At 43.5% G+C, this 14,800-nt stretch overlaps 1 protein-coding gene across 2 annotated transcripts in view; it reads right to left on the reverse strand.

The window, feature by feature from the left end:
• The window catches only part of GREB1L (GREB1 like retinoic acid receptor coactivator), a 294,440-nt gene that overhangs the window by 184,844 nt on the left and 94,796 nt on the right, over positions 1-14,800 (reverse strand). For both annotated transcript variants that reach the window (XM_030212882.1, XM_030212875.1), the window contains exon 8: positions 10,072-10,206. In XM_030212882.1, the coding sequence (XP_030068742.1) occupies positions 10,072-10,206 (135 nt within the window). The remainder of the gene's footprint in view (positions 1-10,071; positions 10,207-14,800) is intronic.

A 14,800-nucleotide genomic window follows, 5' to 3' on the forward strand; every position in this document is an offset into this window, starting at 1 on the left:
CAGCTTTAACAAAAAAAAGACAATCACCATCTGCTGGCCAATTAGGATAAATACATGTCATCAGTAAACTAATACAGTTCATAGCCTTAGAAACCCACTGTGTCGTTACAGTTATGATTCAATAAATGGCTGAAGCCCCTTTTCCAGACACAGCAACAAGGAATCATTTAAAGTTAACTGGCTGATATTCAAAACAATTTAACCAGCCAGAAACAGCCACTGACCAGTTAAATTGCTTGCTCAGGGCTATCCACTAATTTCCAGCAACACTTAACCTGTTATCATTGCTGAAAATTAGCGATTAGCACCTTAATGAAAACTGGTTATTTTGGGGGAGTTCCAGGGACAGAGTCGGCACTTGACTGGTTAAGTGTCGATATTCCGCACTTAACCGGCCATGGTAATCATATAAATGGGACTGCATAAAACCAAGACTTATCTTTATATGGCAACCCATAAACCGGATGTTCAATGTTGAAGCCCAGACATGGCCTGGTATAGAATATAACACTGGTGGCAGTCAGCAAAATGCTCACCGCAGCCAGCTGAATATTTACCTCCTAAGGGTTTACAAACTTTGCATGATGGGGATAGTGCATTCTTCTTGGCAGAATGGATCAAGCTCTTTCAAGATGACTAGGGATCGTAGCATGACTGCAGTCTGTTGAATTCAGGCTGGCTTTGACTGGGCCATTCAAGGACATTCACTTTCTTCTTGCTGAACTACTCAATTTTCACTTAGTGCTGAGGATCACTGTCCTGCTTAAAGGTGAATATTCTACCTAGTCCTAGATTTACAGCAGACTGGAACACGTTTTCCTCTAAAATTGGCTTTTATTTTTCATCATCCATCTTTACTTTGAGCTTCACAGTCCTCCACAGCTAATGCTGCTATCATCATGCTTTACTGTACTGATAGTGTTAAGCAGGGTGATGTGTTATATTTCACTTTACATCATTTAGCACTGAGACAAAGATGTTCCACCTTGATCTCATCAGACTATAAAACCCTATCTAGTATGCGTACAATGTTTCTTAAGGGTTCCCTTCCAAATTGGATGTGGCACAGCTTACAAGCTTTTCTTCAGCAGCATCTTACTTCTTGCCATCCTTCCATACAGGCTATGTTTGCAGAATAATCTTGGAATTATGGAATAGTCAACATTCTCCCAGTCAGAAACTTCTGTAGTTCTTTTGAAGTAATCTTAGGCCTCACAGTGACCTTCCTCAGCTGTTTCCTTACCCTACATCTACTGACTTTGAAAGGATGGCTTAATCAAAGCAGTGCCTTGGAGTTGTCAAACTTTTCCCACTTTACAATGATGGACTTAGTAGTCCAAGCAATATTCAACATGGGAACTGTATTGGCATTTGATTCAGAAAACTTATCGATAAGGCTTTTCCGGTGTGTGAGTACTGCAATTTGTTCCGAGACATCTAACCTATGAGTTCCATATTTTACATCTATTAATCTATGTTCTAAATGGGCATACGTTGTTTTTTTTCCCTTTTCATATCTGACACCTCCTCTTTTTAGATGTTTGGTATATTACATGGCTCCACTTTATACCTTCTGTGTTAATATCATCAGCTGTTTATGCAGTTTATTCCACTTTCCCATTATTTTGGTAAATGGTTGTTTATCAAGCCCTCTGTATCTTCACCTTGTGTTTTAATGTTTCAATATGTTTTAGTATTTTTATATGTTTATATGAAGTTTTAAATTTTTCATGTGTATGTTTTATGCAGTATTTATGTCATACTGTATTATAAATTATGTTTATTAAGTTTAACACTTTATAGGACCCCTGACGAAGGCACTGTGTCAAAACACAGCCGTGCTGGGTCAGTTAATAAAGATCTGGTTATTTTCAACTGCTTTTTTGCCATCTCTGCTTTGTGTAATCCTTGTGGATTTCTGTGGAGGTCTTTTCTTATTTGTCTTTTCTTCTCTGCTTTATTGGTCAAATTAATATTAAAACATTTAATTTCATTGCCTTTTCCCAATCTGTGCCTTTGAATAATCCCATGGAGTTTTTGCTAGCTCTGTGTTGTGCATGTTTAGACTTCTGCTTCAAGTTCATTCCAAACAATAGAAACAGTCCAACTCATCATTCTGGAGTATCTGAATCATCTCAGCAACTTTGATGGGACATGTGGGCTCAGTTTAAAGCAAATTCTAGAAATGCAGTTTATTTGGGTTTGCTAGAACAAAGGACATAACGTATTTGCTATGAAGACTGTTTTGTTTCTTACTCTTTGAATATTTCTGAAATTTTACCATGAAATTATAATGTACATATCCGTGAAATACACTCCTACTTTTAGTGCATTTTAAACCTTCATTTTAATTTTTTAGACCGCAAAATGTGAAAAAATGGGATAGGTGGTGGTGTTTGATTGATTGATTGTAGACGGCAAATGATTGTTTTGATTGGAGCATCCTGACAAGGGAAGTGCCACCGGGGTCATCGCTATCTGAAATTTTGTGTAACATTTACCTGATTCCATTGTGTTGGTTGTTACACTCTTTGGATGTCAACTGTAGAATTCATGCAGGAAATATTTCACTGTGTGTTCCTCACCCTGTCTCACAACCTCTTGATTCTACCAGTGTAGTGCTATTTTTGGATCAAATACAAGATTAGTTTAACAATGGATTATCCTTGAAAATGGGAAAGATTGAGGCAATGTTAACAGTCCTAATTGTAGTTTGCCTTCTTTGCTACATTTTGCTAATTGTAAAATAGTGTTGAAGTCTGAGATTTATTATTTAGGATCGTCTTGGACTCTTCCTTGACTTTGGACTCACAAGTGCTGAAAGTGGTTAGAGTTGTTTTATGTTATGTATGCTTAGGAAACAAAAATTTTAAGCAAGGCTTCTGATTTTCAGAAAGCAGTCACTGATATTATCGCATCTCAACTATTGCAATAGTCTGTCTTTGGGATTTACTGGAGTGTGCTTCACTCATTACAAATGGCACAAAATGCTACTGCATATATAATGGAAGATGTGGGTAGATTCAAACATATTATGCTTAATTTGGTGACTTGCCTTGTCCTGTCTGGGTTCCAGTTCTAGCCCCTTTGCCTTGTTTTCCTTGCCTCATCTGGATCCGCTCCTGGTTTTATCCATTGTGTTTAGTTACCTCTGTCCTGCCTTGTTGAGTCTGCTAGTTTATTCTAGTCCAGTCTGTTCTGACTCCTGCCTATGCCAGCCCAGGTGACTTGTCTGCCAAAGCTCCGGCTTTAGTCCAAAGGCTCACTATTCCTGACAGTTGTGACAGAAGTTACAAAGTGGTAAATTTAAAACTAATTGGAGAAAATATTTCTTCACTCAACGTGTAATTAAACTCTGGAATTTGTTGCCAGAGAATGTAGTGAAAGCAGTTAGTTTAGCGGGGTTTTAAAAAGGTTTGGATGGCTTCCTAAATGAAAAGTCCATAGACCATTGTTAAAATGGACTTGGGGAAAATCCACTTCTTATTTCTAGAGTAAGTAGCATAAAATGTATTGTACTGTTCTGGGATCTTGCCAGCTACTTGTGACCTGGATTGGCTACTGTTGGAAACAGGATGCTGGGCTTAATGGACCTTCAGTAATCCTACAAATAATGGTCCGTACAATCAATCTGCACTTATTAATAAGTTGTAACACACATCAAAAACCACCATTAAAATGAATGTGTGAAATGAGCCAAAAAAAAAACCCCCCACCCTAAAATCAGGAAAAAATGTAGAAAAATTTGAAAACAGAATTTTTTTTTTTTAACTGGCCACATTCCTAGTAAATAAGATCAACGAACCCTTGTATAGTCTCAAAACAAAGTAAAAAAAAAAAACTATTGTGAACAACTAGATCAAAGTAAAGAGAGAAGAGCTCTCCAGTTACGCCTGCCAGCTCCAATACTCACATTATTCCCTCCTCAAGACCTGTGAAAATGCTTCCTATGTTTTGATTTTATTGTTTCCCTTCATATACTGCCATCTTCTGATGATCTTAAGCTCTTTAGTTTTATTTAGATTTTTAAAAACTTGCCCTACTCTGCTGCTTTTATCCAAAGAACATTGTTCTAAGTTTTATCAGAAGCCTCAAACACCAATACTTGGTAAAGAATAGAAATAGCAGAAAGAACTAAGATGCAACCTCAGAGAAAGACACTTAACAATACTGAAACAAAGAATAAGGAAGGCCTGGGTGGAAGAACCTCCAACAAAGTGTAAAGTTAACCCACAGGAAATTTTGCATTCTAGGAATATGCAGAGCTCTGTTGCTTTACAGCTCACAGTGAGAATACATATGGTAGAGAGAGTGCAGGTACCTACCTGTAAGCAGGCACACTCCGAGGACAGCAGGCTTTATATTGTCTCAAGTGGGTGACACCGACCCGCATTGCCTGGTCCAGAATTTACTAAAGATTGAGGAAAGCTTTGTAGAGCGTGAGAAACGCTCCACCGCAAGAAAGCGGTCTCCTCAATTTAATACTACAGCAAAAAATACAAGACAGACAACTCCAAGGGGAGGTGGGAGGGACTGTAAGAATATAAAGTCTGCTGTCCCTGGAGAATACCTGCTTCTGGTAAGTACCTGCGTTTTCTCCGAGGACAAGCAGGTTTATAATTATCACAAGTGGGGAATCCCTAGCATCCAGGCTCACTGAAAACAACAAACATTGGTCAATTGGGCCTCACAACAGCAAGGACATAACACAGATTACTCTGAGAATAATATACAGTCTGAATGAGAGTGTAGCCTGGAACAGAATAAAATGGGCCTAGGAGGGTGGAGTTGGATTCTAGAACCCAAACTGATTCTGCAACATTGTCTGCCTGAAACGACTGTCGCATCGGGTATCCTGCTCAAGGAGTGTGATGTGAATGCGTGGACTGAAGACCACATCGCAGCCTTACAAATTTATTCAATGGAGGCTGACCGCAAGTGGGCTACTGATGCAGACATGGCTCTGAAACTATGAGCCATGATATGACCCTCTAGGGCCAGCCCAGCCTGGGCATAAGTGAAGGAAATGCAATCTGCCAGCCAATTAGAAATGGTGTATTAACCAATGGCGACCCTCATCCTGTTGGGATCAAAAGAAACAAAAAGCTGGGCAGACTGTCTGTGGGGCCAATGGTCTCCTGCAATCCAAGGTGTGCAAGCTGCTTTCGCCAGGATGGGCATGAGGTTGGAGAAATAATGTTGGCAAGACAATAGACTGGTTAAGATGGAACTCAGACACCACCTTCAGCAGGAACTTAGGGTGCATGTGGAGGACCACGCTGATGTGATGAAACTTAGTATAAGGTGCATCCACTACTAAGGCTTAAAGCTCACTGATCATATAAGCTGAAGTAACAGCCACCACGAAAATTACCTTCCAGGTCAGATGGCAGGAATTCAGTGGCTCAAAAGGAGCTTTCATCAACGAGGTGAGAACAACATTGAGATCCCATGACACTGGTGGAGGATTGACAAGCGGCTTTGACAAAAGCAAACCTCTCATGAAGTGAACAACTAGAGGCTGTCCAGAGAAGGGCTTACCTTCCACACATTCATAAGCACTAATTGTGCTAAGATGAAACATTACGGAGTTGGTCTTGAGACCAGACTCTCATAGGTGTAGAAGGTATTGAAGCAGGGTCTGTGTAGGGCAAGTAAAGGGATCTAGGGTCTGTGTAGGGCAAGTAAGGGGCTACAGGGCCTTGCTCTCACACCAGATGGCAAACCTCATCTATTTGAAAGAATAGAACCTCTTAGTGGAATCTTTCCTGGAAGCTAGCAAGACCCAGGAGACACCCTCTGAAAGACCCAATGAAGCAAATTCTAGGCTCAACATTCAAACTGTGAGAGCCAGAGACTGGAGGTTGGGAAGAAGATGGGATCCCTCATTCTAGAAACATAGAATCATGATGGCAGATAAGGGCCAAATGGCTCACCCAGTCTGCCCTTCCTTAGTAACCACTAACTCCTCCTTTTCCTAAGGGATCCCACGTGCCTGTCCCATGCTTTCTTAAACTCACAGTCCTTGACTCCACGACCTCCACTGGGAGGCGATTCCACGCATCCACCACCCTTTCCACAAAATAGTATTTTCTTAGATTCTTCCTGAGCCTATTTCCTCTTAACTTCATCTTATGCCCTCTCGTTCCAGAGGTTTCCTTCATTTGAAAAAGGCTCACTTCCTGTACATTAACGCCGCTGAGGTATTTAAACATCTCTATCATATCCCCTCTCTCCCAGCGTACACTGTGGATCCGATACTGGGTGTCAATCTTCTTGAGCATGTCATGGACCGACATAGGGGACTCCCAGTTCCTGAAGAGGACTTCCCTGAGTACCTCATGGAGAGGGGCAGTCACAACTTCTTTAGGAAGAGATGTGTAGTCTAGGACCTCAATCATCTTGGCCCTGGGCTCATCCTCCATTTTTAAAGAAAATGGAATGGCATCAGCCATTTCCTTAACAAAAGATAGAAAGGCTCTCCGAAGACATTCTCCTCTCAGGTAGAGGGGAGGGTTCAGAGGGAATTCCATATGACTTTTTAGAGGACAAGTACCTTGGATCCTCTTCTGAATCCCAGGAGCGCTTCTCTTCGATGTCAGACAATACATCCCTATGGGAGTGTCCAGAGCGAACCTGCCTCGACATGGAGGAGTCATGTCCTTGAGAGTGGCATCGAGAAGTCGGCTCCTGCCTCGACTCCAGTGAAGCTTCCTCCACTGATAGAGTGCCGGCTTGGGTGGCTACACCAGGGCTGCATGCGGCATCAGAGGCCGCCCCGCAGGCTGAGGACCAAGCTGGGCCACGATGGGAGGCAGGGTAGGTGCAAGCACCCCTGATGCCGATGCACACCATTGCACGAAGACATCCAGCAACTCAGCCAGCAAGGCCTGGATTTGCTCATTGAGGGCTGACACTGGGAATTGCTGGGGTGCCGGCTCAGGCACAGGTTGCATTACTGCAAGAATCAATACAGGGGCAGGGTCTGGGCTGCTGTGAGACTGGCACAGCGGTACCTCCTGGCGCCAACTGTTCTCGGGTGCCAAATCCTTTGACGCCCCCGGGGCACCCGGCATCATGTGTCGAGGGTGACCAATGATGAAGATTCTTGACCTTCACGAGAAGCGTGTCACCAAGGTTCCTCGGTGCTGACGAGGATGACATCAAATCCATACATCGCCTCAGGGTTGGGTCTGACGATGGACGGGGGCCCTGCACAGCTGGAGGCCTCGAGGCAAGTGGAGATCCACTCAATGCTTCACTGCTCCTAGTGTCTAAGGGTCTAACAGCAGCTATGCTTACTGAAGCTCCCAATGTGATGCTCGATATCGATGACGCCGACCTTAAAGCCGATGAACCGGACTTAGCTCCAAAAATCCTCGCTTGTTGAGCCTTTCTGGAAACCTAGGTCTTCTTCTTCATTCGAAGACAGAGAACACAGTTAGTGGGGACAGGTCAGGCCCAAGACACTGTAGACACCAAGAATGGGTGTCTTTCCCAGAGACTGTCTGACTGCACTGGGTACAGCGCTTAAAGCCACTGGGAACCTTAGTGGACATAGAAAGAAAAACTTCCTTGGCTAAAAAGGCATACCCTACCAATCCAACATAAATGCCTGATCTCTGCAACACAACAAAACTAAAGAACGTAATGGGACATAACACAACTCTTCTGTTGTACGATTCCCTGGTGTGGCTGGGCCACATGAACTTATCTTACCACAACATCACTTCGTATTTGTTTACACCGGAGTCTGTAACACCTCTCCGGTATAATGTAAGCCACATTGAGCCTACAAACAGGTGGGAAAATGTGGGATATAAATGTAACAAATAAATTAATGAATAAAACGAAGTGATGGTGCCTGAAAAAAGGGCAAGGCACAGCAAAAACAAAAGGAAAAGGTCCTGGCTGAAGTCAAGGCCTAAAAGCGGCTTGATGACGACAGAAAATGAAATGAAACTTAAAACTGGGCAAAATCACTAAAAAACTTATAGGAAAAATAAAAAGACAAGAGTTCCACAACAGAAACACAATAAAGGACGAAAAAATAACCAAAAAATAGCTGAAAGGCACAAAAAAGAACTCCAGGGCCAAGCAATGTGAGGAGACAGTAAAAAACATGCCCTCTCCTCACCACGGTAAAAAAAGAACTTAGGAGACCGCATTCTTGCTGCAGGCAGGAAGGCACTCACACCTGTGCAATGGATTGCTTCTTGTGCTCCACAAAGCTCTCATTCATCTTTGATAAATTCTGGACTGGGCGATGCGGGACAGCGTCACCCACATGTGAGACATAGGCGTAGTTTGACTGTTTCATTTGGGGGGGGCAAAAAATGGGCGGAGCATATTAGCATATCACTTGCATATATACATATGCAAATGAATATGCTAATATGGAGGAAGGAAATGAAATTTACAGGCAAAATATCACAGATGCACATTTCAAAAAGCTGACACATTTCAATTAATAAATTATGAATAAAATAAACTTTTATTTACCTTTGTTGTCTGATCATGTAGTTTTTCTATTCGCTTTGATCCCAGTGTCTTCTGTTTTATGCAGTGTCTTCTTTCCAGTAGGCTTCCCTCTGCTCCCCACCCTCCCAGTCCCATCCATCTCTTGCTCCTTCCCTCTGCTCCCCACCCCTCTCCCAGTCCCATCCATCTTCTGTTCCTTCCCTCTGCTCACCTCCTTTCCCAGTCCAATCCAATTCCTGGTCCTTCCCTCTGCTCCCCACCCACCCCTCCCAGTCCCATCCATCTCTTGCTCCTTCCCTCTGCTTCCCACCCCTCCCAGTCCCATCCATCTCCTGCTCCTTCCCTCTGCTCACCTCCTTTCCCAGTCCAATCCAATTCCTGGTCCTTCCCTCTGCTCCCCACCCACCCCTCCCAGTCCCATCCATCTCTTGCTCCTTCCCTCTGCTTCCCACCCCTCCCAGTCCCATCCATTTCCTGCTCCTTCCCACTGCTTCCCACCCTCCCAGTCCCATCCAATTCCTGGTCCTTCCCTCTGCTCCCCACCCACCCCTCCCAGTCCCATCCATCTCTTGCTCCTTCCCTCTGCTCCCCACCCCTCCCAGTCCCATCCATCTCCTGCTCCTTCCCTCTGCTCCCCACCCACCCCTCCCAGTCCCATCCATCTCCTGCTCCTTCCCTCTGCTCACCTCCTTTCCCAGTCCAATCCTCCCACCCTCCCAGTCCCATCCAATTCCTGCTCCTTCACTCTGCTTCCCACCCTCCCAGTCCCATCCATCTCTTGCTCCTTCCCTCTGCTTCCCACCCTCCCAGTCCCATCCATCTCTTACTCCTTCCCTCTGCTCTCCACCCTCCCAGTCCCATTCATCTTCCCTCTGCTGCCCCCCCCCCCCCGCGAGGTCCAGGATCGTGACTCCGTTTACCCCCTCTCTTCCTCCCTCCCTCCAGTGCAGGCAGCAGTCTTCTTCAACCTTTCTGTGCTCCTGGCAGCGGTAGCGACGTATACACGCTGCCTTCGGTCTGCCCCGGAAGCCTTCTCTTCAAGTTCCTGTTCCCACCTATGCGGGAACAGGAACTTGAAGAGAAGGCTTCGGGGCAGAGCTGAAGGCAGCGTGTACGTCGCTACCGCTGCCAGGAACAAGAAAGGCTTAGAGAAGATTGGTGCTGCCTGCGCCGGAGGGTAGGAAGAGAGGGGGTAGATTATAGACACGCTCGTCTCCGTCTGCTTCGCTGCTTCCCTGCCCTCTCTGTCTGCGTCCCGCCTTCCTCTGATGTCATTTCCTTTCGGGCGGACGCAGACAGAGAGGGCAGGGAAGCAGCGAAGCGGACGGAGACGAGCGCGTGCCTGCTTGTTTTTTTTTTTTTTTCATTCTAGCGCCAGTCCACGTCTTCGTCGTTTGGGGGGGCATTGCCCCCCCTCGCCCCCCCCAGTCTACGCCTATGATTATAAGCCTGTTTGTCCTCAGAAAATACATGCTACACATGAACAAGAGACTCTGGAAACTTAACTCCTTTGCTCCAGCCTATGGAGCCTTTATAAATACCAAAGGAACCAGTAAATTGTGATACATGAAATATAATTAAAAATCAAACCTGTGGCAAAAGTCTTTCCTACATGCTGACCAGACAAAGCCAGTGGCTTCACAATTCCCTTATTGCGGGAGAGATCTTGAGATCCACTTATGTTGACAGCAGCAGATACTTTGGCAGGACTAAGGGTGGGTGGATCTGGAAAGCAAAAAAGTTACAAAGATTGTCATGTTGGTATGACAACACTGGGTGCTTAGCAAATACTTCCTCATGTCCTTCCAAGCTACAAATATGCATGGTTCTGAAAAACTCAAATATGCAACTTCATCAGGTTCTTACACACATATATCATACATAGTCATCATGGACCTCCTGAAAAACAGACCTCCTAGTAGCTCTTCAGGACCAGAGCCGACAACTCCTGCCCTGTACTGGTAGCATAGGTGCATAGAGACAGGGCTGCCGGGTGGGGAGGGGGGGGGGCGAATTCCCCGTGTCTCTCTCTCCTGCTCCTGACGGGACCCGATAACCCACGTCCCGACAGGAGCAGTAGAGAGAAAACTACGGCGCCAGGTCGCACTTGGAGGCTATGGAGGCGCACACACAGCAGGGCTTTGAGCTAGGGCCTCTGGTTTGGCTGGTGGGGGTCCCTCCAGGCCCCACCTGCAGAAGAGGTCTTCCTCCAGCGCTAATCTTCACTCTGCCGCATTGCCTGCCAAGCGGCTGCTTTTCCCCTCTGGCCGCACATGCTAGGTTTTGAAACCGAGCATGCGCGATGTGAGAGAAAAAAACAGCCGCATAGGCAGGGCAGGCAATGTGGTGGACTGAATAGCAGCACCGGAGGAAGACCTTCTGCTGATAGGGCCTCGGGATCTCTGCCAGCCAATGTATTTGGAGTTGCGGTGGTGGTGGGGGGGGGGATGATAGCAGCAACAGCGGCTCTGCCTCGGCTCTGTCTCTCGGCGGCCTTGCATAGAGAAGCTAGGCCAGTGGGTCATGGTGATAACTGCAACATCAGAAGGAGTGAGTCTTTCATATACATTCCATTCCTTTCTATTTTATCTTGTGTATTTAAAGATCAATCTGTGATCAGGTGATTCTCAACCCTTTCCGATGGTCACAGCAGCCTTACACAGGTTGTTAAGCTATCCATAATGAATTATGCATTTGAGTTTGCATGTGCTCCTTCCTTGGTATGCAAATCTATCTTAAGCATATTCATTGTGGATATCCTGAAAACCTCACTATCTGTGTGTGTTCTGAGGATGGGGTTGAGAACTACTGATCTAAACTACTTAATAGTGAAATGGGGAATGCTACTAATTTCTCACCCAAGTGGTTAAGCGATGAGTTAAAAATTTAGGAAAATAAATGCTGAACAAAACCTTAGTATTTCTGCAGCTAAGACAGAAACACCTTCCCAGAGATACAAAATTAGAATTATAAAGCATCAGGTACTACTCACCAACTCATTTTTCTCATCTGACCAGCATGCACCCCTCCACTCCACCCCCTCACCCCACTCTAATTTTAGTACGGTATTACTGTGAGCAATAGAAGGAAACTTGAATTGTTTCCTACTGCCATTCTTCATAAAGCACCTACTAAACTTAGTAGCAACACCTATAAACATATAAAATGGCAATTATATTAGGAAATACTTTACCCTATTGATTAGTGATTTAGAATATTACATGTGGAGGACATTTTTGAAGGGAAGTCCAAGTAACAATTGGGACTTCCTGCTCAAAATGTTCAGAAAAAAAAATTCCATCTCACAGCCATTTTCAAACAAGAAATACTTTGGGGTTTCCTGTTCGAAAATATATGAGACATCCAAAATGAACAGTCATAAGTACAGGGATAGCAGTACAGAGGGTCAGCCCAGTGGTCAATGCAGTGGACTGTAAACCAGGACACCCAGGTTCATATCACCCTATTCTTATTTAAAATGAGGAGCCCTCCAAAAACAATCCCTACTGTACTTGACTGTTTACCACCTCAATAGCCTTCAGGCTCGTGTCAAACATATTTAGGTAGTGTATATCATAAAGGCCGTGAAAAGGTGCAAACCATACATATATCTAGTCTTTATTATAAGCTATGTTGCTGTTCTTTGAGCTGGGCACAGATCTGGAATTGCAAGACAGCATTTTTCTGGTAAATACCTTTTTTCTAAGGCTGTAGAAATTTGTGGTTTGACATTTTGGACTGTGCTAACTTGTGATAAGTTGCTGGTCAGCAACTAAGCCAAAGACTCCTATGACTAAGGACACCTGCTGTATCCAGATAAACAATCAGGAAAAGTGAGCGGGTGTGGGTAAAACTGTAAGGGTGGAGGGGACTGGTATGATGACAGTGTATACCAAAGACATAGGTCAACCCATATCAAATGAAAACTTATGCTTATATGCATGACAGGCCCTAATTGCCAATATAATAAGAGCATAAATGATAGAATTTGATTCATAACAGGAAACAGAATATTCTGGAAAGATGCATATTCATTAGGTAGGAAGGGTAATTATAATGAAGAAAGGAAGAAAAAAAATATTTAACAGGAAACAGAATGGTGAGCCTCAATGTGTCTACACTAGCAGGTGGACATATTGACAGCTCCCAGGGAAAAGTCTGTATTTATTTATTTATTATTTATTGCATTTGTATCCCACGTTTTCCCACCTTTTTGCAGGCTCAATGTGGCTTACAATACATCTTGAAAAATGGAAGACATTAGGAAATAAACATTTAATGTTACAGAGGAATCTTGGGCAATATGATAATGAAAAGCAAGATAATAGTATAACAAGCAATACGATTATGATAAGCAAGATACTAGCATGACAAGCAGATATTATAAGACAGTTTTGAGTATATGTGGAGGAATTGTGTGTGTTACATTGGTTGATCTTTGTGGTATGCCTTGTTAAAGAGATGGGTCTTCAGCAGTTTGCAGAAGTTCATTAGTTCGTGAATCGTTTTTAGGTTGCGCGGCAATGTATTCCATAGCTGTGTGCTTAAGTAGGTAAAGTTTTACGCGTACACTAGTTTGTATTTTAGACCTTTGCAGTTTGGGTAGTGTAGATTGAGGAATGTCCGGGATGATCTTTTGGCATTCCTGGGTGGTAAGTCTATCAGGTCCGACATGTAGGCTGGTGCATCTCTGTGAATGATTTTGTGGACTAAGGAGCATATTTTGAACGTGATGCGTTCTTTAATTGGGAGCCAGTGTAGTTTTTCTCGAAAGGGTCCAGCACTTTCATATTTTGTTTTACCGAATATGAGTCTCGCTGCAGTGTTCTGGGCTGTCTGAAGTTTCTTGATTATTTGTTCTTTGCAGCCAGCGTAGAGTGCGTTACAGTAATCTAGGTGACTGAGCACCATTGAATGTACCAGGTTACAGAAAACATTCCTTGGGGAAAAAGGTCTTACTCTTTTTAGTTTCTACATTGAGGGGAACATCTTCTTGGTTGTGTTTTTCGCGTGGCTGTCGGTCGATGGTGTCGGTCGATGGTGACTCCAAGAATTTTCAGGGTTTCTGAGATTGGAAGGTTCAGATTTGGTGTGTTGATGGCGATGAATTCATTCTTCTTATGTTGAGAGGTGAGTACTAGGCATTGGGTTTTTTCTGCATTAAGTTTCAGCCGAAATGCATCCACCCAAAAATGCATGGTTTGGAGGCTTTGGTTGATCTCATTGGAAATTTCCTTTAAATCATGTTTAAATGGGATGTAGATCATTACGTCGTCTGCGTAAATGTATGGGTTAAGGTTTTGATTTATTAATAGTTTGGCTAAGGGTATCATCATCAGGTTGAATAGGGTCGGCTACATATTATACTGTATTGGGAGTTTATTTGTTACTATTTCAATAATTACTAATTAGCTTCTTTGACAATTTAAATAAACTTTTATTATGTCTAATACTTATTTAGTAGCCAGAGTATTTCTTGCCTGGAGAGTAAAGATTTACTCTTTCAGAAGGTTACTTCTGTTCCAGAGGCAAGACAGAAGTGAACAGTAGCTATATTTGTGTCATAAATATTTAGTAGCTATATCTATGTTTCTGGAGGGCTCACAATTTAAAGGGAAAAAAAGGAGAGCTGAAATTGGAATTTAACCTGGGACCCACTGATCAATAAGCTACTCCTCAGACCTGCTTTATTCAGAATGATCATAATACCTGATGCTATCATGGAGCCTGGTATTCCTTTCTGGTTTCTCTTTCAAGGGAAAATGAGGGGGGACAGCAACCACTGGGGAATAAGGAGGGGTCATGCCTTAATCTCTCCAGTGGTTAGCTGCTCAATCAGAATACCTTTTTGTACCCTGGACGTTCATAAAACAGGTCTGAAAAAAAACATCCTTTTTAGACTTGAACGTCTCTTCCCATTCAATTATCACTGTTGGGCACCCTAATTTTGGGCCCTCCCTAGTCCCACCCAAAACACACCCACAACACGCCCACTTGAAATTTGGTGTAGGACATCCAAATTCTGCTATTCCAAAATTGCAATTTGCACGTTTTTGGCAAAAGGACCTTTTTTGTGTTGCCATTTTGAGATGTTCGTGTGGTTTCAAAATAAGACCCATAGAGTAATTCTATATGGGAACATCTTTAATTAGGCACTAGGAAAACACCAAATTGAAGCCTATTCTGTAAAGAAAAGTAATACTAGGTTAAGTGGCTAAAATCACATGTACATTTAGCACCCACTTACACCAGCACTATCTCAGGTGTAAATTCCTGCACCTAGGGGTTATGAGAACACACATAAATTATAGTATTCTAA

This window comes from Microcaecilia unicolor, chromosome 1, assembly GCF_901765095.1.
Source record: "Microcaecilia unicolor chromosome 1, aMicUni1.1, whole genome shotgun sequence".
Lineage (NCBI taxonomy): Eukaryota > Metazoa > Chordata > Amphibia > Gymnophiona > Siphonopidae > Microcaecilia > Microcaecilia unicolor.